The 24,876-nt window shown below is 44.5% G+C and overlaps 1 protein-coding gene across 2 annotated transcripts in view; it reads right to left on the bottom strand.

The window, feature by feature from the left end:
• ZPBP (zona pellucida binding protein) overlaps positions 1 to 24,876 on the bottom strand; it is an 85,305-nt gene that overhangs the window by 36,522 nt on the left and 23,907 nt on the right. For both annotated transcript variants that reach the window (XM_054019651.1, XM_054019652.1), the window contains 2 exons: positions 4,147 to 4,296; positions 1,524 to 1,742 (listed from right to left, as the gene is read on the bottom strand). In XM_054019651.1, coding sequence (XP_053875626.1) covers positions 1,524 to 1,742; positions 4,147 to 4,296 — 369 coding nt within the window. The remainder of the gene's footprint in view (positions 1 to 1,523; positions 1,743 to 4,146; positions 4,297 to 24,876) is intronic.

Raw genomic sequence — 24,876 nt, 5'->3', positions numbered from 1 at the left:
GAATGCCTAATCTGCAGATTCCACTGGGACGTAAGAGATTTTACACATGTCCACCAGCAGAATGCTAGGCACACAGAGACTTTAGGAGCTACAGGGTTAGGCAGCAGCTGCATGGGGGTTTTCAGAATCTAATTTTTGGCACCTTTGGGGATCTAGCCCTCTGAGTCTTATTTTCTTGTGAGACAGATTTGTAAGGATTAGGAAAGCCACTTGGAGTGATACTGGACAAAATTTCTTTTGTTAGTTAAAGGATTCAATTGTCCATTGAATTTTAAGGAGAAATTACATGGACAGCTGTCAAATTAGAAGACATGCAAGACAACTGAGGCAGCCAGCCAGCACAGCAACCACTGGAAGCTCCTTCATCAGCTGTAACAAGAAAGGAACTGACCATTGGCGGCATCTTGTATCTCCATAGCTGTTCTGCAGGGGCTGTTTGTAATGCCCCCACAAGAGCTGTTACTTTATGCTATATAAGTTCCCTCTTAGCCATGTGCTTGGAGCCTGGACCAAAGAAGGGGAATCAATTAGGATAGGTATCATTTTCTCATCTTTTGGTGATGGTTTCAGGTAGCCTAGCAAATTCTTGACAATTTTTACTGATAAAAATATACATCCTGAAGGTGATGTAATATACTCTTATTTCCACAGCTCTCTACTCAATGCCAAATCATGGAAAATCGAGTAAAGCTTGAGCAAAATGATTTTGCTCCAACACAAGTATGCTGAAGCACATTGGAGACAGAGGGATGGATTCTTCAACCTCAATTTGCGCTTTAGGGCCCTTCAATCTACTATCCCCTACACCCAGTTAATTTGGGGATAAAAACAGTAGCAGACTGTTAAGCAAATTATTAAGGCTTTGTCACAAACCTTGCCACCAGGAGCAGAACAGGAACTGTACTGTAACTCTCAGTCACACAGTGGTCCCTCCTTGCTTCAGGGAAAACAATCCACACACCAGCCACAGGCCTGGCACAGGCTACTTCCCCGGAGGTCTGAGTGGTGGTGGTGTGTGTCTGGGTAGGGCGGGGGGAAGGAAACAGTGGAATGCTTTTGCTAACTCCTCAACCATGGCCTCCCTTCCTCCACACACATGCATAGGAGGGGGAATAACAGCCCCACAGTAGCTGCTCTCCCACTGCACTGCTCCTCACAATATATGAAGGGGGCATATTATATCCCTTTACTTTCCTGTGTGGGCATGCCTCAGGGGTCAAAATCGCACTCTATGATAAGACCAACTAAATAACTGTGTCTGTGGGTAGATGCATAAAAGCTCCTAACTTGATTTGTGGGCTATTGTGAAGGATATTTTTTGGAGTCAGACATCTGAATTTTCATAATTTTTACATGGATTTACCACATAAATTATTTTTGTGTATTTTGTTACAATCTAGATAACTCTTTATGAATTAAAGACGTAAAATGCTTTAAATAGGAATAGTGAAGATATTCCATGAAATAAACTTTGCTTCACCATGAAAACACTAAGCAGTCTTTAAAAGATCAATAATTTTTACCTGTAAAAGTAAAGAAGATTTCATTTTGTAGACCTGCTTTCTGCATTTTTACATGATGGCACTCTGCCTTGAGTAAAGTAACCTCACAAGAAAGTTCACTGACAAGTTTGCTTAGTATTTGAAGCAACTTCTTCTCAAAAGAAATATTGTAGATACTGTTGCAAGGGGCTGCATGATACCGGGCTGTAAACTCATAGTAAAAGTTAGGATCAGAATAAGCTGCAGGTAAAAGAAAATACAAGATACTGAGAGATGCACATTTAAACATGAAGGTTAAGTTAAAAAGAGACAGTATTTTTGTGTAGTTGATAAACAAAATTGATTTACATCCCCATTGAAATTTTAATGAAGGATTCATGTGACAGAGAACAATGGAAAATACTTTATAATTCAGCATTCCTGTTTGTTTCCATAGATAAATTTCACCTTTCATTTTGCAAAACATATCCTAATAAGGACAAAGCCTCTATATATTTTTGTTTCACTTTCAAGAAATGAAGAGACTATAGTAAAAGTGCTTAAGAATATAAAGGAACTTAAAGACAATAGCAGTTTCAGAAGACACATTTCAACATGAGGTGCAATTTATTATCACAGGCATTGCATTTAATAATATATAATTATAATACAATATTTTGCACCTTCTAGTGAGAACCAAAAAAGCTATTTTAAAGGGCTTCAAGATTGACTTCTGTCCCCCAAACTGAGTCCCAAGAGACGTGTAGCAACTGAGCTCAGCAGCACATCCCTTCTAGATTAGTCTCTCTGCTGGTCCTGCTGAATAGCTGATACGGCAGAGAGGGGTGAGGAGAGTCTCTTCTGCTGCAATCTGTACTGAATTGAAGTTAGCTTCCCGAGCTCCCCACAATCACAGTCTTGCACATGGTGAAGGGGGTCATGACAACAGTAGGGGTTACAGATTAAATGGATGGATCACAAGGAGACAGAGAAATAATGGAAGCAGGGCCGGCTCCAGGCACAAGCATAGCAAGCAGGTGCCTGGGGCAGCCAATGAAGAGGGGGGCAGCACGTCCAGCTGTTCGGCGGCGGTGCCGTCACTCCCTCTGAGAGCGAAGGACCTGCTGCCGAATTGCCGCCAATCATGATTGTGGCTTTTGGTTTTGGGGGGTTTTTTTGGTGCTTGGGGCGGCAAAAACGCTAGAGCCGGCCCTGAATGGAAGCTAAAGAAAAAGAAGCAGGGAGGCATCAGAGCAATAGAGAATGAAGGAACAGAGAAGGGAGAATGGAAAAATCAGGAATACAAAGAGTACATGACAAAGAAAAAGAGAATGTGGAGACAGTAGAGAAATCAAGTAGCTGGGTTAAAAAACAATGCCATACAGACTACATGATGGTGTACTGGTCCCATTTAAAGATAACTCACTAGACCGTTCACTGCTTGTTTATAATGCAGTATCCCATATTCATTCTGAAATTTTTTAAGCCACATCATCATGTATTTTAATACATTCATATATCAATTATTCCTGTAAATTGGGAGACCACATCTGCTTCTGTGCCCAGGTCCCGTATAGTCTGGAAGCCCTGTACATTTCTATAAAAATAATTTTTCTTTCAGATATTTAGATTGTTGTGGGGAACAAGCAAGTTGTAACAAGACTGGAAGATAACACTAGAAAACAGATGCTGGGAACAATAAATACTTCAGCATTTTGATCATGAAAAAATAAAATTCAAAAGAAGTTCCCCCTTTTCAGCTATGTTCAGCAAGTTGACAAACTACTAAAGCAATCAGACTTCTTTTTTAAGGTTGGAGATAGTGGGCCAAATTCAGGTGAATTTAAAAGCAGGAATTAATTTGGCCTATTCTGTTCTACTCAATGTTTCTAAGCTAACACTGACTTCAACCTAGTTCCAATTGAAGTCAATAGGAGTTTTGCTATTGGCTTCAGTTAGAATAGAATCACACCTTAAGGGAAGAAAAGGGGATCTGGTAATGAAGAAATATAATTTTATCTGTAATACTTGTATTTCAGCAGAATCAAGGGGCATTCTGCTATATTATGCAACAAAATTTACTCTGAATAGTGAAGCAGAATTAACACGTTCTTTAAAAAATGCTAACACTTTATATTTCATTACACAATATTCACTCAGAAGAGCAGGACTTACTTGACAACACTGTAAAAACAAAACTGAATAAGAGCTTTACATTGATGTAAAGTGTGTCCTAGTGACTCTCCAGGAATCCCAGGAATAGGAGGTAAAAAAAGAAAAAGACATTAAAATAAATCTCCAATGGAATAATTCAGCATGAAATGAAGTTACTTTGGCCATAGTTTTTAAGAATTTTCACCCACCAAGTTTTTCAATTTTCTATTTTCCAATTATATTTCATGTCTCCTTTTAAAAGCAAAGAGCTATGCTTAACAATTTCTCAATCAAAAGACCAGAAAATTTCCTTTAAGGCACTGAAAATGACATTCCATGAATACTCTGGTAAGTGACAATTAACAGCAAATTATTGAGAGAGGTATAGATTCTGCAACTCTACTCAAATTAAATTAAGCTGGTTTATCAGAATTTCAAAACATCAACATACATTTTAAAAGTGAAAGAAAAAAGGTTTTTGTACTGTAAATTAACTATTTTGATCTCTTACCATAAATAACATATTTGAGCAAATAGTTTTTTTCAGCCTGCTCTGCAGTTGGTCTAAAAACGAGGGAACAAGTGTAAATTCCACTCATGTCGTATTTGAAGTGTCTGAATATTAGGGTTCCTGTTGGTGTTATTTTCACACTGCTATTTTCTAGTAAATAAATAAATAAATAAAGCAGTACAGTGAGTTTAGCTTTACTTTTCATTATAACATGGGAAAATATAAAAGGAGGACTCTGAATGGCTATGGTTCCAACCATGCACAGAATGGTACTTATAGCCTTAATACAAGAAGGACGCTCACCAGTAACTGTAGTTCTTTGACTGTATTACCACTGCATATTGACCATTATAGATAGGTGCCTCAGTACTGCTGAGCTTTTGGAATTTCGCACAAAGTAGTGCTCATTGGGCTGCACAAGTACCCTCACACAAAAATGTTCAGTTATAAACACGTTATGATCCCAACCATCTCAGTTCCTTTTAGTAAACTATAACTTCTCATAGTAGAGAACTCCCAGAAGAGGGGAATGTGGGCAGATAGTCTGAATAGTTACAGGCAATACAGTAAGAAAATATATATATTTATTCTACAGTTACTGGTAAGTAATCTTTCTGACAATTATCCCAGCATATTACTAGTTGTGGAAATTTAACAATTATCAGAACTCCAAAATAAGTAGGCTAAAAAATCATAATTAAACAAAGGACCACAAGACAAAGTTTCCCAAAATAAGTATCACGTAGAGATGCTAAATTGAAAGAGCAGTGCTGTGCTCTGTAAATGTGTGTACAAGACTTAAGGTAGCAGTTGTACAGATTTCTAGGATGGAAACAAGGCTTGAGGCAGTAGAGTGAGCTCTTAAGATATTCAGATACTGACAGCCAGACTAAATAACAATGGGTATCAAGGCAGACTCTGATTTACTTTGATAAAAGCTGCATGGGAATAAATAAACAAACAAACTAGTACAGTGTCTGCATTTCTGTCTGCATTACCAAGGGCACAAAATGTTTAGTGGACTTCCCAAATATTTTAGTCGGGTCAAGCTGAAACATCTATGCTATGGAGCCTAGATTTTTCTAGTGAGAGTGAGGTTTTGGGGAAAATATTGAGAAATGAATGGCCTGAATCAGGTGAATTTCATGCATCACTATTAGGGCCGGTGCAAGGATATTTTGCGCCCTAGGTGAAATTCCACCTTGCGCTCCCCCTTCCCCTCCCCTCCCCCCTTAAAATAAATCACATACATTATACACAATACACTGTCACAAAGTAACACGTTATAATTTAGAATTTATTTTTCTGCGCTTTAAGTTTAGCAAATTTAGAAACAAGTTCCTCCAAGTCAATGCTGTGAGCAATGTCATGTTCCATTGACAAGATAGATAGCCCAACAAGTCTTTGTTGCAACATTGATGTTCGCATGTATGTTTTTATCAACTTGAGCTTCAAGAAGCTTCGCTCACCACTGGCCACAGAAACTGGGAGAGTCAAGAGGATGCGAAGAGCAATAACTGTGTTAGGGACATTATCTGTCAGCTTATTTTCCAATATGAAGTTCAATACCTCTTGCAGTGATGCATTCTTTTGACTCGTCTTGCAATAGCTTGCAATTCACTGCACAAGTCAAAGGCATCAATATCTTTGGATTCACCATGTTGCAAAGCTTGCTCCGAATTCAAGCAATGTTCCATAATTTGCTTTGGTGTTGTATTTTGCAAACTGTAAACGTCATATATGAAGCCAAATACTGAACTAATTTGCTGTATCAATGTGAATTTTTCTTCAACCGAATGTATTGCTGTGTCGATGATTACAAAGTAAAAGTTCACTCTGCTTCATATGTGAACTGCTTCCTCTTTTTTCTAATACAGATTGGATCTGGTTCAAAAAGTGCCAATACATCCAACTCCTCCACAAGTTCACCTGCATCAACCAATGTTTTCTCAAAGCCTGTGTCACTTCTGCGGCCCACAAGAAACGTCTTGGTTTCTCCAAGTTCATTAATGGCGTCACATATGTCTAATTCTTTCGCCTGAAATTGTTTGCTAGTCATGTTGATCTCAAACAATATGTCATACAACAAAACAAGAGAAACAAGAAACTTGAAACTAGAAATAGCTTTTGTAAGATCCTTTGCATCAACTTGTGACGTATTGCCAGATGATCCTGTTAGAGTAGTGTCATCATAGATGTCACCAAGCTGACAGTGAAGAGGTTTCAAGGCATCGATTCGACTTTCCCATCTTGTTTCACTCAATGGTTTAACTGTGAGATTAGATACGTGCCATGTTAGAACTTCCCAGCAACGTGTAGAAGCTGAGAAATACACATACACACGTTGAACTAAATCAAGAAGGAGGTTGCCTCCAAGCAACACTTTGCAGCATCATTAACAACCAAATTTAATGAACGTGCACTGCAAGGAACAAAAAGGGCTCGTGGATTAATATCCAAAATTCTTCGCTGGACACCATTTTCTTTCCCTTTCATATTGCTCCCATTGTCGTAGCCTTGACCACACAAGTTTTCTATAGGCAGTGACATCTCTTCTAACTGGTGAGAATAGTTTCTATCATACCAGCTCCAGTTGCCTCCATAAGCGACACAAATCCCAAGAAGTGTTCCTTTATGCATACTGATTCAGCCTCATTCTCGGTCTCTGAAGTAGGCCTATCCACAAACCGAATGATCATGGTCATTTGTTCAACATGGCCTGCATCTGGTGTACAATCTAGAATGATCGAAAAGTATTTTGCAGCACGAGCAGATGCTAGGATTTTTTGTTTGATGGCATTGGATAGAAGCTGAATAAGCTCATTCTGTACGTCTTTCCCTAGGTAATGTACATGCATCTCCTTGTCCTTAATCCTGTGAAGATGCTCATCCATAAGCGGGTCAAACAAAGCTAGATATTCAACAAATTTGAAGAAGTTCCCGTTACCAGTGTGCAGTTTTTCATGTGTTCCCCGAAAGGCCAGGTTTTGCATACCAAGAACTCTGACCAAAGCAAGACATTAGTATTTGCTGCCAATACTTTTCTTCTTGCTTAATGAAGAGCAAATGTTCTTCATCAATTGTTCTCTTGTATTTCAATCGCAGCTCAAGTTCCTTCCATGTTTGAACATTCATCAAATGTTGACTGCTTTTCTTGTGTCCTGAAAGAGTTGCAGAATGTTTTTCCAATCCCTTGAGCCTTTTTCAGAAAGAGATGATGTGCCAATAGTACTACTGCCAAACAACTTGCAGCAGAAGCAAAAGACAGAATCATTTGATGTGGAATACTGCAGCCATTGACGGTGCATTTCTTTTCCATTAACAAGCCTACATTTGTAATGAATTGTCAAGAATTTTCTTTGCTTACTATCTTTGGGAAAAATCGAACTGCTGAACTTGTTCCGGCCCATGTTCCACCAGAATTTGTCGGACTTGATCATCGAATTTGGCCCAAGTAGCAGGATCACTAAAGCTCAAATTCAAACGAGTGACATTTTCACTTTCACGGTCTTCCAAGTTTTGATCCTCGTGTGTCTCATTTGATTCGTCTTCAATATTCAGATTATGTTCTTCAAACTCTTCTTCAACTTGTGAAACTGTCATCCCTACCTCCATCTCTGCTTGATCCTTTGGCATTGAACTACCTTTATCTCTGGCCAGTGGATGGAGATATTTCAGAAACGAACCTTCTTGCTTTCTTTCTTTTTTTTTTTTTTTTGCTTATCAGCCTTCTGCTTTCGAAATTGTGCCCCAGACAATTTTTTTCTATCTGCCATGAAAAATGAAATTTTATTCCTATCAGTTTTTTTTCTTGTTCACTATTAAAAGTAAAGGATAGAGCAGTGGTTCTCAAAGCTAGTCTGCCGCTTGTTCAGGGAAAGCCCCTGGCAGGCCGGGCCGGTTTATTTACCTGCCCCGTTCACAGGTTCAGCTGATCACGGCTCCCACTCGCTGTTCCAGGCCAATGGGGGCTGCGGGAAGTGGCAGCCAACACATCCCTCGGCCTGCACCGCTTCCCGCAGCCCCCATTGGCCTGGAGTAGCGAACCGCAGCCAGTGGGAGCCGCGATCAGCCAAACCTGTGGACACGGCAGGTAAACAAACCGCCCGGCCCACCAGGGGCTTTCTCTGAACAAGTGGCAGACCGGCTTTGAGAACCACTGAGATAGAGAATACATGTCACTTGCTATGAGTCACTATTTGAATTTCATCAACTGTTTGACGTAAACATTAATTAAGAGATCAAGACAACTTTCTCTTAAAATTAAGCAATGTTGATTGTATTCGGAAATATACCCTTTTTAGTCACGTATACTTCCTTCCTTATTTCATATCAAAGTCTGACAGGGAGTGCTGCAGAAGTCATTCTGTCCAACCAGCCATGCACCTCCAAATGATTAAAAACATCAAATGATACAAACTCAATTTGAATGAAAAGTTCCATTTTCTAAATAAATAGGTCACACTCTCTCAAATTGTTGCCAAGTGCTCTCTGTGGTGGTATGCTCATCTGCTCTAAATGTCTACTAACTTCCCTGTGAGAATCATCTTTGACTTTGATCCAATGAAAGCAGAATGGAAAAGCCCCCCCGAAGACCTAAGACATGATGGCTGGATGACATAAACAGACACCTGTCCCTCATAGGCACTACCTCATAACATGCCAGTTTTGCTCAGGGCAGAACATTATAGTGGAATATTATGCATTCAGTGATCTCTACACTGGCCAAGCAACAGCATAACAACTAACCTAACCTAACTAGTCCATCCAACTTTTCTGACTGCTTCTTGGGCACTGGCGAGGGGTAGTGGTGCCAGACTGAGCCCAGTGCCAGGGGTGCACTACAAGTCTACAAACCAAGGCGAGGTGCTGGGCCTAGAGTCCTGCCGAGACTGCAGTCCTGCGCCAGGTGGAGTGCGGCCTCCATGAGGAGAGAACTCAAACGAATATCACGCTCCTTCTGCGTGATTCCCCCAAGAACTTCAGGCAGCTGCTATGGGGGTCACTTACAGGCTTAGGCCTGTTGGAGGCATAACAGAGCAGCAGGGCTTAAAACCCAGGTACCGGGCATGACAGAGGCTGGGGCAGGGAGAGGAGGGCACCAGGGCAGCTCAGCTCTGTGGGCTGCCATCCTCTCCAGCCACCCACACACAAGGGGAGCAGGAGCACGGACCAGCAGGCGCCTGAGGTAGAGCTGTGGGGAAGCGCTTACCTTGCCCAATGCACGGGCGTCGGGGTTCTCTTTCTTCCTCCACCGGACCGCCGCCTGAGGCTCTTTTGTTTTCCGGCGGATGGGCGTGTGAACGCGCTCTCCGTGCCCCCCACTGGGGCTGAGTGTGGAGGCTGAGCCAGGAGGCAGCCACCCGTTTCCTCGCAAAGCCCAGCTCTCGCCGGGCTCATGGGCGCTAAGCGCTCTGCCCAGCCACTGGCGCCCCCGCCGGCAATGACAGTAATTGCATGGAGCAGCGGCTGTGCTGGGAGTGGGAGTCTGAGCCACACGTGTCAGCGCGCCGCCGGCAGCCCAGCCCAGGAAAAAAATATTGGGGCACCGCTTTTTGGTGCCCCCAAATTTTGGCACCCTAGGCAACCGCCTAGTTTGCCTAATGGTTGCACCGGCCTTGATCACTATCCAGATACGTTTGGCATGAGGACATTGGACAACTTTGTCCTTGTGGAATACAGTGAACAGAAGATCAGCTATTAAAGCCTGCAGTTCACTCAATCTTAACAGGTGTGACTGATTTAAAAAACTGCTGTCTTTAATGACAAGTGAAATAAAGAATATTATAAAAAATTAAAGAGTGAGTGTTAGGATATAGATATTCAGACCTGTCTGTAAAGGCCTATATTTTAAGAATTTACGTGTATTCTTATCACTTAGCTAGTTATAGAGGTATAAAAGAAAGAATCAAAATCATTGTCTATCTGTGTCTCTCACTGTGACAGTCTGAGGCCTTGTTTAGTCAAACTGAAATAAGGCAATCTGGGGCTGTTAGGAAGGTCCGATCTCTCACCTCCAGATAAAGGGAAGAGCCTAGAAGAAGTAAAAGGAAACTTAGTGTGATAGCATCCTGTCTAGCAAGAACTCACTTATCAATAGCTGGGATGTGAAATCCTCATTTCTGTATTGTTTTATCACTGTAGTCTCCACTTCCCTATTGTTTGTCTGTATAATCTCTGTCTGGTTCTGTGATTGTTTCTGTCTGCTGTATAATTAATTTTGTTGGGTGTAAACCAATTAAGGTGGTGGAATATAATTGGTTAAATAACCATGTTACAGTATGTTAGGATTGGTTAGTTAAATTTTAGTAAAATGATTGGTTAAGGTATAGCTAAGGAGAACTCAAGTTTTACTATATAGTCTGCAGTCAATCAGGAAGTAAGGGAGGGGGCATGGGAACAGGGACTGGGGTGGGGGAATTGGGATCATGTTGTGTTAAGGGAGGGAATGGGAACAGGGACTGGGAACAGGAACAGGGACATAGGCAAGGCTCTGTGGTATCACAGCTGGGAAGGGGGACACTAAGGAAGGAAACTGGAATCATGCTTGCTGGAAGTTCACCCCAATAAACATCGAATTGTTTGCGCCTTTGGACTTTGGGTATTGTTGCTCTCTATTCATGTTAGAAGGACCAGGGAAGTGAGAGGGTGAAGGAATAAGCCCCCTAACAGTGAGCTCTTTAACTTCAAGATGCCAGGTTGAGATTCCACATCAACACAGGTTCACAAATTTATGAGCATACCTTCACCTATCCTTTAAGGAATCTTATGGTGGTGGGTCACTGAGGACAGGGGGTATCAACTGGAAGGTTATATGCTGAGACAACAGACAGGTGCACCTTGGTAGAAAACAAGCAGAGGCTTAAGGACTATGGGCCACACGCTCAACCCTCCGCCCAGCGGCTCTGTGTTGTCCAGACAGTGCAAGACAGCCAGACCAGTGCCTGAATCAAGGTGCCTTGATATACGGGAATTTGTATGTAGGCACAGCTGGCTCTGTTACTAATTCATAAAGATAACGTCTCCGAATGATTGGGGTTTGCTGCGGGAAGATGTGAAAGAGCCTTCAAAACTGGCACTAATGTGCAAACCTATTTTGGCTCCTTTGAATGTCAAAATCCTATACCACTGAAAGAGGATCGAAGTGGGTGGAGCTATTAGCTAGAAATGCAAATCAAATACTTAAAAAAAATTTTTTTGCAAAAGCTCTTTTGTTCAGCTGCACTAAATTCTACAGGACAGATGGGCAAGATCCTTTTTGCTGTATGATGTAGGCTCTTTTACTAGTTCCAAATAACTACATTTTAATTTCAATAAGGCTACCCTTGTGTAAAAGAATAAAACAGGCAGATCAAAACTATGGTAGGTATGTAGAAAACTTCAGTTACATCCCTTTCCAAGCTAAACAATATCAGTCTTTTCAATTGCTCACAATAGTTAAACCCCACCCTATTACTAATATTTTTGACACTTTTCAGTCTGCACTGAAATTTTTTTTACATAAGGCACCCAAAATTGAACACAGTATTCCAGATTATGATCTAGCAGACTGTAATCTATATCATATCATATATTTATTTGGGGCCAGATTCAGTTTGTCCTTTATGTCTGTGCACAAGGGTTGAGAGGGAGCAGGGGATCTTCTACCACTTTACATGTGCCATGAAGGATCAGCTGCAGTTGCAGCACTTGTGCTTCGGAGTGCTTAAGGACTGTTTCTTCTCTACACCCCAGGGAGGAGCAAGGAGAACCATGCACTGCCACGCCCACACTCATCCCTGGTGCAAATCAGAGGGAAGAGCAAGCCAAATCCCGCAAACAATAAGGACAGCTCCACGTCAATGTTCCCTCTAATTTGGAGTTGGAGCAGAGGGTTGGAGTGCAGGGGGAAAGCTTTAGCTGGAGGTGTGGGCTCTGGAGTGGGGCTAGGGATGACGGGTTTGGGGTGCAGGCTGTCCCGGCCTGCAGCAGGGAGAGAGGATGACCCCCAGCCCCCTCTCGCTGCAGCAGCGCCAGGGCCGGGGGCCAAGTGCCTAATGCCCAGCTGGGGCAGCTCCGGGGCCGGGGAAGAGGCGCCTCTCCCTGCCTGCATGGCCCTTGATAGCCTGCTGTGCAGCCACACAACTTAGAGGGAAACTTAGCTCCAACTTAATGCTATGAGACTCATCAGTCACTCCAAAAGTACTCCTGAGGGCATTCTGCCCCCCCCCCCCCCAATTTAAAATCCTTCAGGTTTTATTTGTTAATAAATAAATGCAGAGGCTCCAGCATGGCAGTGGGGCGAAGAGGCCACTGGCTGCACGAAAGTAGGAGATCACCCTGCAGCCTCCTCACCACTCGCCCTGGGCAAACAGATTCAGTGGTGAGGCTGCACCCGACCCTGACACAGCACAAGGCCTGGGCCTACCCCAAAAACACCCTGGGGGCCCTGGCCCTCTGCACCCGGCACACCAGGTGTGGGGCAGGCAGGATCTAAGTGTGGAGGGGCTCAGTGTGGGGGGGATCGAAGTGTGGGGTGAGAAGTTTCTGTGTGGAACAATCTGGATGCAGGCAGCTCAGTAGGAGGTTTAAGGGTGTGTGTGGGGGGGGGATCTGCATACACAAAGGCTCGTTGGGGGGTTCTAAGTGCAGGGGCAATAAGACTCTGCAGAGGCTTCCAGGAAAAAGTGTTGGGGCTCTGCGGAGGGGTTTGAGGTAGGGGGTCTCAGCAGGGAGGTCTGGGTGCTGGGGGAGTGGGGCTTGGTGGGGTGGGAGTCTAGGTGCAGCTAACTGGGGTCAGGGACGTGGGGGTCTGGATATGGGGACTCACCATGGTGGGGGTTTGAGTGCAGGGAGATCAGTGGGGGGTGGTCTGGATGCAGGGGGCTCCAGTAATAAGGGTTGAGGTTCAATGGGGTGAGGTTTGGGTATGGAGGGCTAGGGGGATTCTGGATGTACAGGGTGAGGCTTGGCAGGGGTGTTTGGATATGGGAGCTCTGGATGCACAGGAGTTGGGCGGACAGGGGACCAGCTACCCATGCAGTGACCCCTCACCTCACAGCTGAGGAGTAATAGGGGCAGGAAACAGGAAGATGCTGAGCTTTCTGTAGCTGAGGGAGGTTTCTAGGGGTAGGTCTGAGACAGCCCCAGCTACTCCTTGCAGGGGAAGAGGAAGTCCCATCCTCTCCTGCCTCCAGCCCAGCTGGGACTAGCAGCTGATCCCAGCTCAGGGTAGGAGCCACTGGTTAGATGTCCCCAGCCCTGCAGTGATTTACCTCTCCACTGACTGCTCCCAGTCCCTGAAACAATTTGGCTGCACCGTTAGGGAGTGGTGCGTGATCATTTTTCTGCAAGGAAGCAAAGAAATCTGCGGGGACATGAATTCTGTGCACATACAGTGACGCAGAATTCCCTCAGGAGTACAAAAGGGAAGAGACACAGCTATATCTCCATGGTCAAGAAGCAGAGTTTACACTTAACCCCCTCATGATATGTAGTAGTGGGCACATTTCCCTACCTATTTGGGAACTCCAAGAGGTAGTGCACCTCCTTCAACAATACTTCCCGGAGCCTAACTATAGAGCTCCCAAAATGTGCAAGTTCCCAAAAAGCATAATTGAAACCTATTAACTAAAAAGAATTACAATAGGTGCAAATCAGCACGAGTCCTCTAGACTTCTCATATCTCCCCTTGTTATTTTATTTAACCTTTCCTTACAACTCAGTTGCACCAGATATTAGTAATTCTGATTTCTCTTTTCTGAACTCCTTCCATCCTGTGAAATAGTCAGGGCAGATAAATGTCAATAGTTTTTTTAAAAATTAAAAAGTAATGTAGATTAAAAAATCTGATAAACACATTTTCTTGTTTAAAACTAAAACTAAAATTGAAATTGAAATTATTGACAACATATTCAGATGTAAGCAATCTATTAAAGTCATCTGCATTACATAAATATTCAAGCAGCACATTTGTCCCAAAGTTTTAAATAAATTTAAACCATTGAATTGGGGGAAGTCACTGGCCTGGCACCTAAAACCAAAATTTTATTGAAGTGCTAAACCAGCTTTTGACAGCAGTAACCTCTTCTGCAGGTGCAGATAATTTTTTTCCATGTCAGCTTATTCAACTAGTTCAGTTTAATTACTAGATTATTCAAAGCTGTGAAAACAATTCAAAATTACAAGTGCAGGAAAGCTGGTTTACCACTTCCAATACAGGAATAAAAGCAAGATGTGAAAAAATGAGATTTACTAATTCTAAAATCTTGAAGGAACGGTAATAAGAAACAATCAGTTCAATTTATTAACTACACATAATACTTCCTACACATAATACACTTCAATAAATCCATCAGTTTTAAATACAAAATGTGTTTTGGACAAACTTTCTTCTTATGTCCATCGCATTGACAGTAATTTTATTTAAATTAACTTATAAAATGATGTTTCTGTGAATTTTGTCTTCAGATCTTGGTCAATAAAAAGACATGACGGAGCAATTTTCCAAAGGATCAGTTGTGCCAGTATGTCCTATGTTCCATTTCTACACCAAGATTGGCTGTCTGGGAGAAGTGGCTACCAAGTTAAAGGAAATGCTCAACATTTTCCAGAGGTTCACCACCTATGACAATTAGTGGTAGAAGGGGGACAATTTGTGCTGGGCAGGCTGGTGAAGCACCTTAGTCTTTCCAATGTTGAGGGAAAGTCTAAGGCTATAATAGGCACCTGAGGAAAGATCTAGGGTGGATTGCAAGTCAGCCTGTGTGTGCGCGAGGCTAGCACAGTCCTCAGCATACTGAAGGTCAGTAACAATCCTGGTGACCTTTGTTTTAGAATGAAGACACCACAGGTTGAAGAGCTAGCTGCCCACATGATAATCCCAATTCTATAAGAAAGGCAATCATGAATAAGAATCAAGCACATGACAAGATAGATGGGAAAAAAAAGAGATAGGGCAATAACACAGCCCTGCTTGACACCAGTACAGATGGTGAATAGTCTGTCACCATCCCATCACAGAGGACGATGGCAATCATCCCATCATGAAGTAGCCTGAGAATGCAACTGAACTTCAATGGACAACTGAACCTGGAGAGCACCTTCCATAACTCTTCATGATTGATGGAATCAAAGTCCTTTGTTAGGTCAATACATGCCATAAGCAATGGCTGGGCGTGTTCACTACACTTCTCTTTGATCCGTCAGGCAACAAAAATCACATTGGTGGTGCCCAAAGACAGTCTGAAACCACATTGGGATTCAAGAAGGATGTCTTCTGTAAGACGGAGGAGATGGTTCAAAAGGATGCGAGCAAGGATCTTCCTGGAGACAAGGGCAATATCTCAGTAATTCCCACACACTGACTTGTCCCCTTTCTTAAAAATGGGCACAATATTGGCACTCTTTAGGTAGGCAGAATTTCCTCATTAACCCAAATTCTAACAAGAAGTTGATTAAGTTTGAAGACCTCCACAAGGATGCCATCTGGGCCTGGTGCCTTGTTTCTAATATGAGCGATGGCACGCCAAACTTCCTCAGAAGATGGTGGGTCAACAAGAGGGTCTATTACTGGATGCGGAGAAATGGACTCGGTGGCAGCTGAGACTTCAGATTTGCAGTTCAACAGAGTCTCAAAATTCTTCTTCCAACATTGCTTGGGAACTACACGGTCCTTAAGAAGGGTGGAACTGTCCTGGGATCGCAGAGGGGTTGTGCCATTTGGACTTGGCCTGTAGATGGCTTTTGTTGCTTGAAAAAAAGATTCTCATGTCACGTTGATTAGAGAAACTCTGGTTCTCCAGGGCCTTTGCTTGCAACCACTGATTCTTGATGTCAGGCAGCCTCCTTTGAACTACAGCTTTAAACTGGTAAGTCTCTTGTTTTTACTGGTTAGAGGATTCATTTTGCAAAGTGCAAAGGGTGCTTCTCTTCTGATGAATAAGTGCTAGGATTTCCTCGTTCTCATCAAATGAATACTGATGGTGGTGAGTAGAGTATCCAAATCAATTCAGCACATGCCTTGTGAATAATGGTCCTGAACTCCTCCCAACATGTTTGGATGTCACTGATGTTGTCAGGAGGGCAGGAGAGCCTCCCAACCGAGGCACTGCTGAAGAGTCTCACAACTTGCATGATTCTGAAATAGCTTCATGTTAAATCTCTTCTGCATTCATTTACAGCAGTGGTTCTCAACCAGGAGTCCGGGGCCCACGGGGGTCCATGAGCAGGTTTCAATGGTCCACCAAAATAAACCAGAGAGTATGGCCAGCATTAGACTTGCTGGGGACCAGGACAAAAAGCCGAAAACCAAGCCCCACTGAGGACTGAAAGCCGAAGCCAGAGCAACTTAGCTTCACGGGGCCGCTTTTGGTGCGGGGCCCTAGGCAATTGCCCTGCTGGCTATCCCCTAACGCCAACCCTGGCTTTTAATCTACTGGATATGCAGAAAAACAATTTTGGCATAGCTGGGCCATAGAATTTTTTTAGCATGTTGGGTGGGCCTCAGAAAGAAAAAGGTTGAGAACCCCTGGTTTACAGCTGTATGTTCATGATTGATCTGACTAAGCGATCAGCTGTACCTCTCGTGGCTTGTGTAATATGGACATCAGTTCGATCACAGGCTCTGATGATGATGTAGTCAAGAAGATGCCAGTGTTCAGAACATGGGTGTTTCCAAGTGATCTTATATTTGTCCCTTGTCTAAAGATGGTATTTGTGATAAGCAAATCATGTGCCACATATTAGCTGAACAGAAGAATGCTGTTAGAATTGACTTTCCCGACACCTCCTTTACCAGTGCTGCCTCTCCAGAGTTTGGAGTGTCATTCAATTCTTTGGCTGTGGCTGTCAGGGTTCCCTCCCCACTCTGAACTCTGGGGTACAGATGTGGGGACCCGCATGAAAGACCCCCTAAGCTTATTTCTACCAGTTTAGGTTAAAAACTTCCCCAAGGCACAAATTCTTCCTTGTCCTTGGACGGTACTGCTGCCACCACCAAGTGAGTTAGACAAAGATTCAGGAAAAGGACCACTTGGAGTTTGTTTCCCCAAAATATCTCCCCAAGTCCCCTCATCCCCTTTCCTGGGGAGGCTTGAGAATAATATACCAACCAAATAGGTAAACAAGGTGAGCACAGACCGGACCCTAAAAACCAATCAGGTTCTTAAAAGCAGAACTTTATTATAAAGAAAAAAAGTAAAAGAAGCACCTTTGTAAAATCAGGATGGAAGGTAATTTTACAGGGTAATAAGATTTAAAACACAGAGGATTCCCCTCTAGGCAAAACTTCAAAATTACAAAAAACAGGAATAAACCTCCCTCTTGGCATAGGGAAAATTCACAAGCTAAAACAAAAGATAAGTTAATGCATTTCCTTGCTATTACTTACAATCTTTGTAATCTTGAATGCTTATTTCAGGTAGGGTTTTAGGAGATGGTTTTTCCTTCCCTGGTCCCTCTCTGTCCCGCAGAGAACAAGAGAGCACAAACAAAACCTCCCCCCACAGATTTGGAAGTATCTTCTTCCCTTATTAGTCCTTTTGGTCAAGTGCCAACCAGGTTATTTGAGCTTCTTAACCCCTTACAGGTAAAGGAGAGATTTTATGCTATCCTTAGCTGTATGTTTATGACAGTGGCAACGAGGACAGCATCAAGAGCACACTAGAACTGCTCCTTGTTGTCTTCATCATTGTCAAGTAAGGGAGCATACACACTGATGCCTATGGCATACTGGTTGTTACTCAGCTTGACGAAGAGTCATGAGATGTTTGTTAATACCCACAGGGAGTTCTAAAGACTGGCTAGCAATCTTGTTCTTGATGGCAAAACCAACCCCATGAATTTCATATGGCTTTCCTTTCCAAAAGAAGGTATAGCCACTTCCATCTTCTTTCAGTTGGCCTACATCTGCCTGACGTGTTTCATTTAGGGCAGTATTATCGATGTCAGAAGTTCTCTAGCTATTATGGCAATTCTTCTTTCAGGACAGTCACTGTTTGGGGAATCCATAAGAGTGTGAACATTCTAAGCGGCGAACTTTATTACTTTGTGAGTTCTAACAGTAAGTAGAGTGATTCCACTGGACAAGGCCATCCAGCTGGGGGAAGGGTGGGAGTCTGAGACAGCCTATGTTCAGGGCTTTTCTAGCCCCTTCCCCATTCAGGATGAGCAGAGGGGATCCTGAAAAGGACTACTCAGTCGTGGCCACAGCTGCTGAATTGCACTTATGTCTCACAAGTTCAAATGCAAGATGACCAACACACAGCCACCGCCTGTGTGCAGAATGACCAGGGATTCCCAGAGATCACTGTCCCCACCACCACTCATCCATCAGCACAGACTTTGTTAGTGGGAGATGTTAACACCGTTGGCAAAGGCCTGTGTGTGAAATCTTAACATGGGGAAGCCAGCGTGCAGGCGGCAACCTCACAAAACTTGATGGGAAGGAGCACTGGACCCAGTGGAAGGGAAGTCCAACACAACCAGAGGTCTTCAGAGGAGCTTTGCGAACAGGGGCTGCTAACAGGGAGTTTCGCAAGGGAGTTTGGAAGGGAGCAGGAAGGGGGCGAGGGTCCCTTGCCGGTTCCATCTGTTTTCTCTTTATTCCCCCTAATACCTATAAACCAACTACATTCAAAACTTCTTGTTTAAACAACCCTTTCAGCCGACAGGGGGCTGCAGACGGGAGTTTGACAGAGGGAGGCTTACGATGGTTAGGAAGACCCGCAACACCTGTGCCAGCACTGCTTCTGTCTCCTCCACCTGTGCCTGTAGCCAGACAGATCGCCTGAGCATGGATGCCTCTACCCAGATCCTGGTGTGGTTTTGCAGAGACTGTAACTTGCAATTTCCACTTACTGATATCCAGGCTGGGGATACCATCCAATGTGAAGGTGCCTGCTGGTGGAATCTCTCAGGCAGCAGGTGGGAGAGCTACAGGAGGAGGTGGCTAGGTTGAGGAGCATCCGAATCCACGAGCAATTCCTCGACAGTGTCCATGTGGAGACAGCTGAGGTAGCTGTCCCAGTACGCAGGACTTCTGATACACCACTGGTGGAGGAGGAGATGGCTCAAGGTGGACACTGGCAGCTGGTTACTTCTGGCAGCAGGCAGTGCTCCACCCCTGCTCCGAACCCTCCTGCTGTGGTAATAGGTAACCGTTATGCTCTTCTTGATACAGGAAAGAAGGAATCACTCCCTACGTAAAGGAGGAGAAGCCTCGTACCCCTAAGGCTGGGAGGTCTGCTGCCACCATTGCGAATAGGAAACGTAGAGTAGTGGTGGTCGGAGACTCTCTGCTGAGGGGGACAGAGGCGCCCATCTGTCGCCCTGACATTTCATCTCGGGAGGTATGCTGCCTGCTGGTATCCGAGATGTTATGGAGGCATTGTCGAGGATTATCCAGCCCTCTGACTACTACCCCATGCTACTCATCCATGTGGGCACAAATGATACTGCGCGGTGTGACACTGAGCGGATCAAGAGTGACTACAGGGCTCTGGGAGTACGGGTGAAGGAGTTTGGAGCGCAGGTGGTATTCTCTTCAATTCTTCCTGTCAAAGGTAGGGGCCCGAGCAGAGACAGATGCATCATGGAGGTGAATGTCTGGCTGCGAAGATGGTGTCGCCAGGAGGGCTTTGGCTTCCTAGACCACGGGATGCTATTCGAGGAAGGACTGCTAGGCAGAGATGGCGTTCACCTTTCGAGGAGAGGAAAGACCCTATTCGGACACAGACTGGCTAACCTAGTGAGGAGGGCTTTAAACTAGGTTCGACGGGGACAGGTGAGCAAAGCCCACAGGTAAGTGGGGAACATGGAGACCGGGGAGATGGGTCGGAAACGAGAGGGAGTGTGGGCTATATTGTCAGAGAGAAAGGAGGGTCAGGACAAAACTGGGAGGAAAGATCAAACCAGTATCTTAGATGCCTATATACAAATGCGAGAAGTATGGGGAATAAGCAGGAAGAACTGGAAGTGCTAATAAATAAATACAACTATGACATTGTTGGCATCGCTGAAACTTGGTGGGATAATACACATGATTGGAATGTTGGTGTGGATGGGTACAGCTTGCTCAGGAAGGATAGACAGGGGGAAAAGGGAGGAGGTGTTGCCTTATATATTAAAAATGCACACACTTGGACTGAGGTAGAGATGGACATAGGAGACGGAAGTGTTGAGAGTCTCTGGGTTAAGCTAAAAGGGGCAAAAAAACAAGGGAGATGTCATGCTAGGAGTCTACTACAGGCCACCTAACCAGGTGGAAGAGGTGGATGAGGCTTTTTTCAAGCAACTAACAAAATCATCCAAAGCCCAAGATTTGGTGGTGATGGGGGACTTCAACTATCCGGATATATGTTGGGAAAATAACACAGCGGGGCACAGACTATCCAACAAATTCTTGAACTGCATTGCAGACAACTTTTTATTTCAGAAGGTTGAAAAAGCTACTGGGGGGAAGCTGTTCTAGACTTGATTTTAACAAATTGGGAGGAACTCGTTGAGAATTTGAAAGTAGAAGGCAGCCTGGGTGAAAGTGATCATGAAATCATAGAGTTTGCAATTCTAAGGAAGGGTAGAAGGGAGAACAGCAAAATGGAGACAATGGATTTCAGGAAGGCAGATTTTGGTAAGCTCAGAGAGCTGATAGGTAAGGTCCCATGGGAATCAAGACTGAGGGGAAAAACAACTGAGGAGAGTTGGCAGTTTTTCAAAGGGACACTATTAAGGGCCCAAAAGCAAGCTATTCCGATGGTTAGGAAAGATAGAAAATGTGGCAAAAGACCACCTTGGCTTAACCACGAGATCTTGCACGATCTAAAAAATAAAAAGGAGTCATATAAAAAATGGAAACTAGGACAGATTACAAAGGATGAATATAGGCAAACAACACAGGAATGCAGGGGCAAGATTAGAAAGGCAAAGGCACAAAATGAGCTCAAACTAGCTACGGGAATAAAAGGAAACAAGAAGACTTTTTATCAATACATTAGAAGCAAGAGGAAGACAGGGTAGGCCCACTGCTTAGTGAAGAGGGAGAAACAGTAACAGGAAACTTGGAAATGGCAGAGATGCTTAATGACTTCTTTGTTTCGGTCTTCACCGAGAAGTCTGAAGGAATGCCTAACATAGTGAATGCTAATGGGAAGGGGGTAGGTTTAGCGGATAAAATAAAAAAAGAACAAGTTAAACATCACTTAAAAAGTTAGATGCCTGCAAGTCACCCGGGCCTGATGAAATGCATCCTAGAATACTCAAGGAGCTAATAGAGGAGGTATCTGAGCCTATAGCTATTATCTTTGGAAAGTCATGGGAGACGGGAGAGATTCCAGAAGACTGGAAAAGGGCAAATATAGTGCCCATCTATAAAAAGGGATATAAAAACAACCCAGGAAACTACAGAGCAGTTAGTTTAACTTCTGTGCCAGGGAAGATAATGGAGCAAGTAATTAAGGAAATCATCTGCAAACACTTGGAAGGTGGTAAGGTGATAGGGAACAGCCAGCATGGATTTGTGAAGAACAAATCATGTCAAACCAATCTGACAGCTTTCTTTGATAGGATAACGAGCCTTGTGGATAAGGGTGAAGCTGTGGATGTGGTATACCTAGACTTTAGTAAGGCATTTGATACGGTCTCGCATGATATTCTTATCGATAAACTAGGCAAATACAATTTAGATGGGGCTACTATAAGGTGGGTGCATAATTGGCTGGATAACCGTACTCAGAGAGTTGTTGTTAATGGTTCCCAATCCTGCTGGAAAGGCATAACAAGTGGGGTACCGCAGGGGTCTGTTTTGGGACCGGCTCTGTTCAATATCTTCATCAACGACTTAGATATTGGCATAGAAAGTACGCTTATTAAGTTTGCGCATGATACCAAATTGGGAGGGATTGCAACTGCTTTGGAGGACAGGGTCATAATTCAAAATGATCTGGACAAATTGGAGAAATGGTCTGAGTTAAACAGGATGAAGTTTAACAAAGACAAATGCAAAGTGCTCCACTTAGGAAGGAACAACCAGTTTCACACATACAGACTGGGAAGAGACTGTCTAGGAAGGAGTACGGCAGAAAGGGATCTAGGGGTTATAGTGGACCACAAGCTAAATATGAGTCAACAGTGTGATGCTGTTGCAAAAAAAGCAAACATGATCCTGGGATGTATTAACAGGTGTGTTGTGAGCAAGACACGAGAAGTTATTCTTCCGCTCTACTCTGCTCTGGTTAGGCCTCAGCTGGAGTTTTGTGTCCAGTTCTGGGCCCCGCATTTTAAAAAAAGATGTGGAGAAATTGGAAAGGGTCCAGAGAAGAGCAACAAGAATGATTAAAGGTCTTGAGAACATGACCTATGAAGGAAGGCTGAAAGAATTGGGTTTGTTTAGTTTGGAAAAGAGAAGACTGAGAGGGGACATGATAGCAGTTTTCAGGTATCTAAAAGGGTGTCATAAGGAGGAGGGAGAAAACTTGTTCACCTTAGCCTCTAAGGATAGAACCAGAAGCAATGGGTTTAAACTGCAGCAAGGGAGGTCTAGGTTGGACATTAGGAAAAAGTTCCTAACTGTCAGGGTGGTTAAACACTGGAATAAATTGCCTAGGGAGGTTGTGGAATCTCCATCTCTGGAGATATTTAAGAGTAGGTTAGATAAATGTCTATCAGGGATGGTCTAGACAGTATTTGGTCCTGCCATGCGGGCAGGGGACTGGACTCGATGACCTCTCGAGGTCCCTTCCAGTCCTAGAATCTATGAATCTATGAATCTTCCTGCTGCAACCCTCATCGACCTTCACAACCACAGAGAACTAACAAGTCCTCGAATAAGTCTGTTCTGTTTCTGGGGTCTTGAGAAGTTTGGACCCCACTTCATCTGAAACCTCACCTCAGAGCTGTTCGCCAAGGGTGGCCCTACCAGGAGTACAAGACTCAGGACAACATACTTCTGACTGTCATTGAGACACACAAGCCACTCCATCACAACAAGGTATTGGTTCAAGAATTTTTATATTCTAAGAATCTAGAGAATAGGACAATGTCATATGAAATAGACCCAGGGCTTACTACATGATGTAATAAAGGCCATATACTACAGCAAGTGATTCTGTTTGAAGTACTATAATTTTGTTATATAGGTGTATCACTTCATATAAAGTAATAATGAAAGACTGGTGAACATAACTGAAAATTATGGCAGCGATTCTATCAACTCCTTCACTCAATTAGCATGAGCCCACCCCCTATTACAGTTTAACAGATTTACAATCGGAAGATACACCTCTTCCCTGATATAACGCAGTCCTCGGGAGCCAAAAATCCCTACCGCGTTATAGGTGAAACCTGTTATATCGGGGTAGCGACAGCAGGGCTCCAGCAGTGATTTAAATAGCCCGGGGCTCCGGCCCTGGGCCCTTTAAATCGCCGTCCGAGCCCCGCTGCTGCAGCCCCAGGGTAGTGGCGGCAGGGCTCCAGCGGTGATTTATAGGGCCCAGGGTTCCCCACAGAAGCCGGAGCCCCGGGCCCTTTAAAGCGCCACCTGAGCTCCGCTGCCAGAGCCCCAGGGTTACCGCGCTATATGCAAACCCGTGTTATATCGGGTCGCGTTATATCTGGGTAGAGGTGTAATGCTAGATCCTCAAGATGCTACTGTACGATCAGTTAGCAGCAATGGTCAATTGTGAATTTTCCCCATCCTTATTTTACTCTTGGGGGAATTCTGCGCCACTACACATTCAAAGAATTCATGTCCTCCACAGATTTCTTTACTTCCCCACAGAAAAATGACTTTCTGACAGGGAAGCAAAGGGAAGCTGCAAGAGCAGTCACGCACCACTCCCTAGCTGCGCAAGTACATCATTTCAGGCAGCCATGGGAAAAGTAAATCACCACGGGGCTGGTGACGCCCCAGCCAATGGTTCCTACCGTGAGCTGGTATCAGCTGCTAGTCCCAGCTGGGCTGGAGGCAGGAGAGGACGGGACTTCCTCTTCCCCTGCAAGGAATGGCTGGGGCTGTCAGACCCACCCCCAGAAACCTCAGTATCCTTCCCTGCTTCCTGCCCCCATCGCTCCTCAGCTGTGGGGAGAGGGGTCGCTGTGTGGGCAGCTGCTCCCCTATCCACCCAACTCCTGTGCATACAGACCTCCCATACCCAGACACCCCTGCCAAGCCTGCCCCGGTACATCCAGAACTCCCCTAGCCCTCCATACCTGAACCTCATTCCACTGAGCTTCAACCCCTGCATCTGGAGCCCCCCTGCACCCAGACCCCCTGCCTCCAGACTCCCACCCCTGCACCCAGACCACTACCCACTGAGCTCCCGGCACTCAAACCCCCAGCCTGATGCCCCACCCCCTGCACCACCCTGTGCCCCCAAATCCAGACCCCCACACCACTGACCCAACTAGTTGCACCTAGACCCCCACTCCCTCAACACCCAGACCCTCACCCTGAGATTCTCTCACCTAGACCCATCCACTGAACCCCAACCACTGTCACCTGGAAGCCCCTATAGAGTCCCATTGCCCCAGCACCTGGAACCCCCCACCCCAACAAGCCTCTGTGCATCCAGATCCCCCCACACCTAGATCCCCCAATGAGCTGCCTGAACCCAGATTGTCCCACACAGAATCCTCTTACCCCCACACTGGGATCCCGCCCACACTGAGCCCCTCCACATTTGGATTCTGCCTGACTGGTTGAGGCTTCCTGCCTCACACCTGGTGCAGGGCCCCAGGGTGTTTCTGGGGCAGGCC

Source organism: Malaclemys terrapin, chromosome 2 (assembly GCF_027887155.1).
Source record: "Malaclemys terrapin pileata isolate rMalTer1 chromosome 2, rMalTer1.hap1, whole genome shotgun sequence".
Classification (NCBI taxonomy): Eukaryota; Metazoa; Chordata; order Testudines; family Emydidae; genus Malaclemys; species Malaclemys terrapin.
The sequence above is the reverse complement of the archived record's forward strand: the minus strand, read 5'-3'. Positions and strand labels throughout refer to the sequence as shown.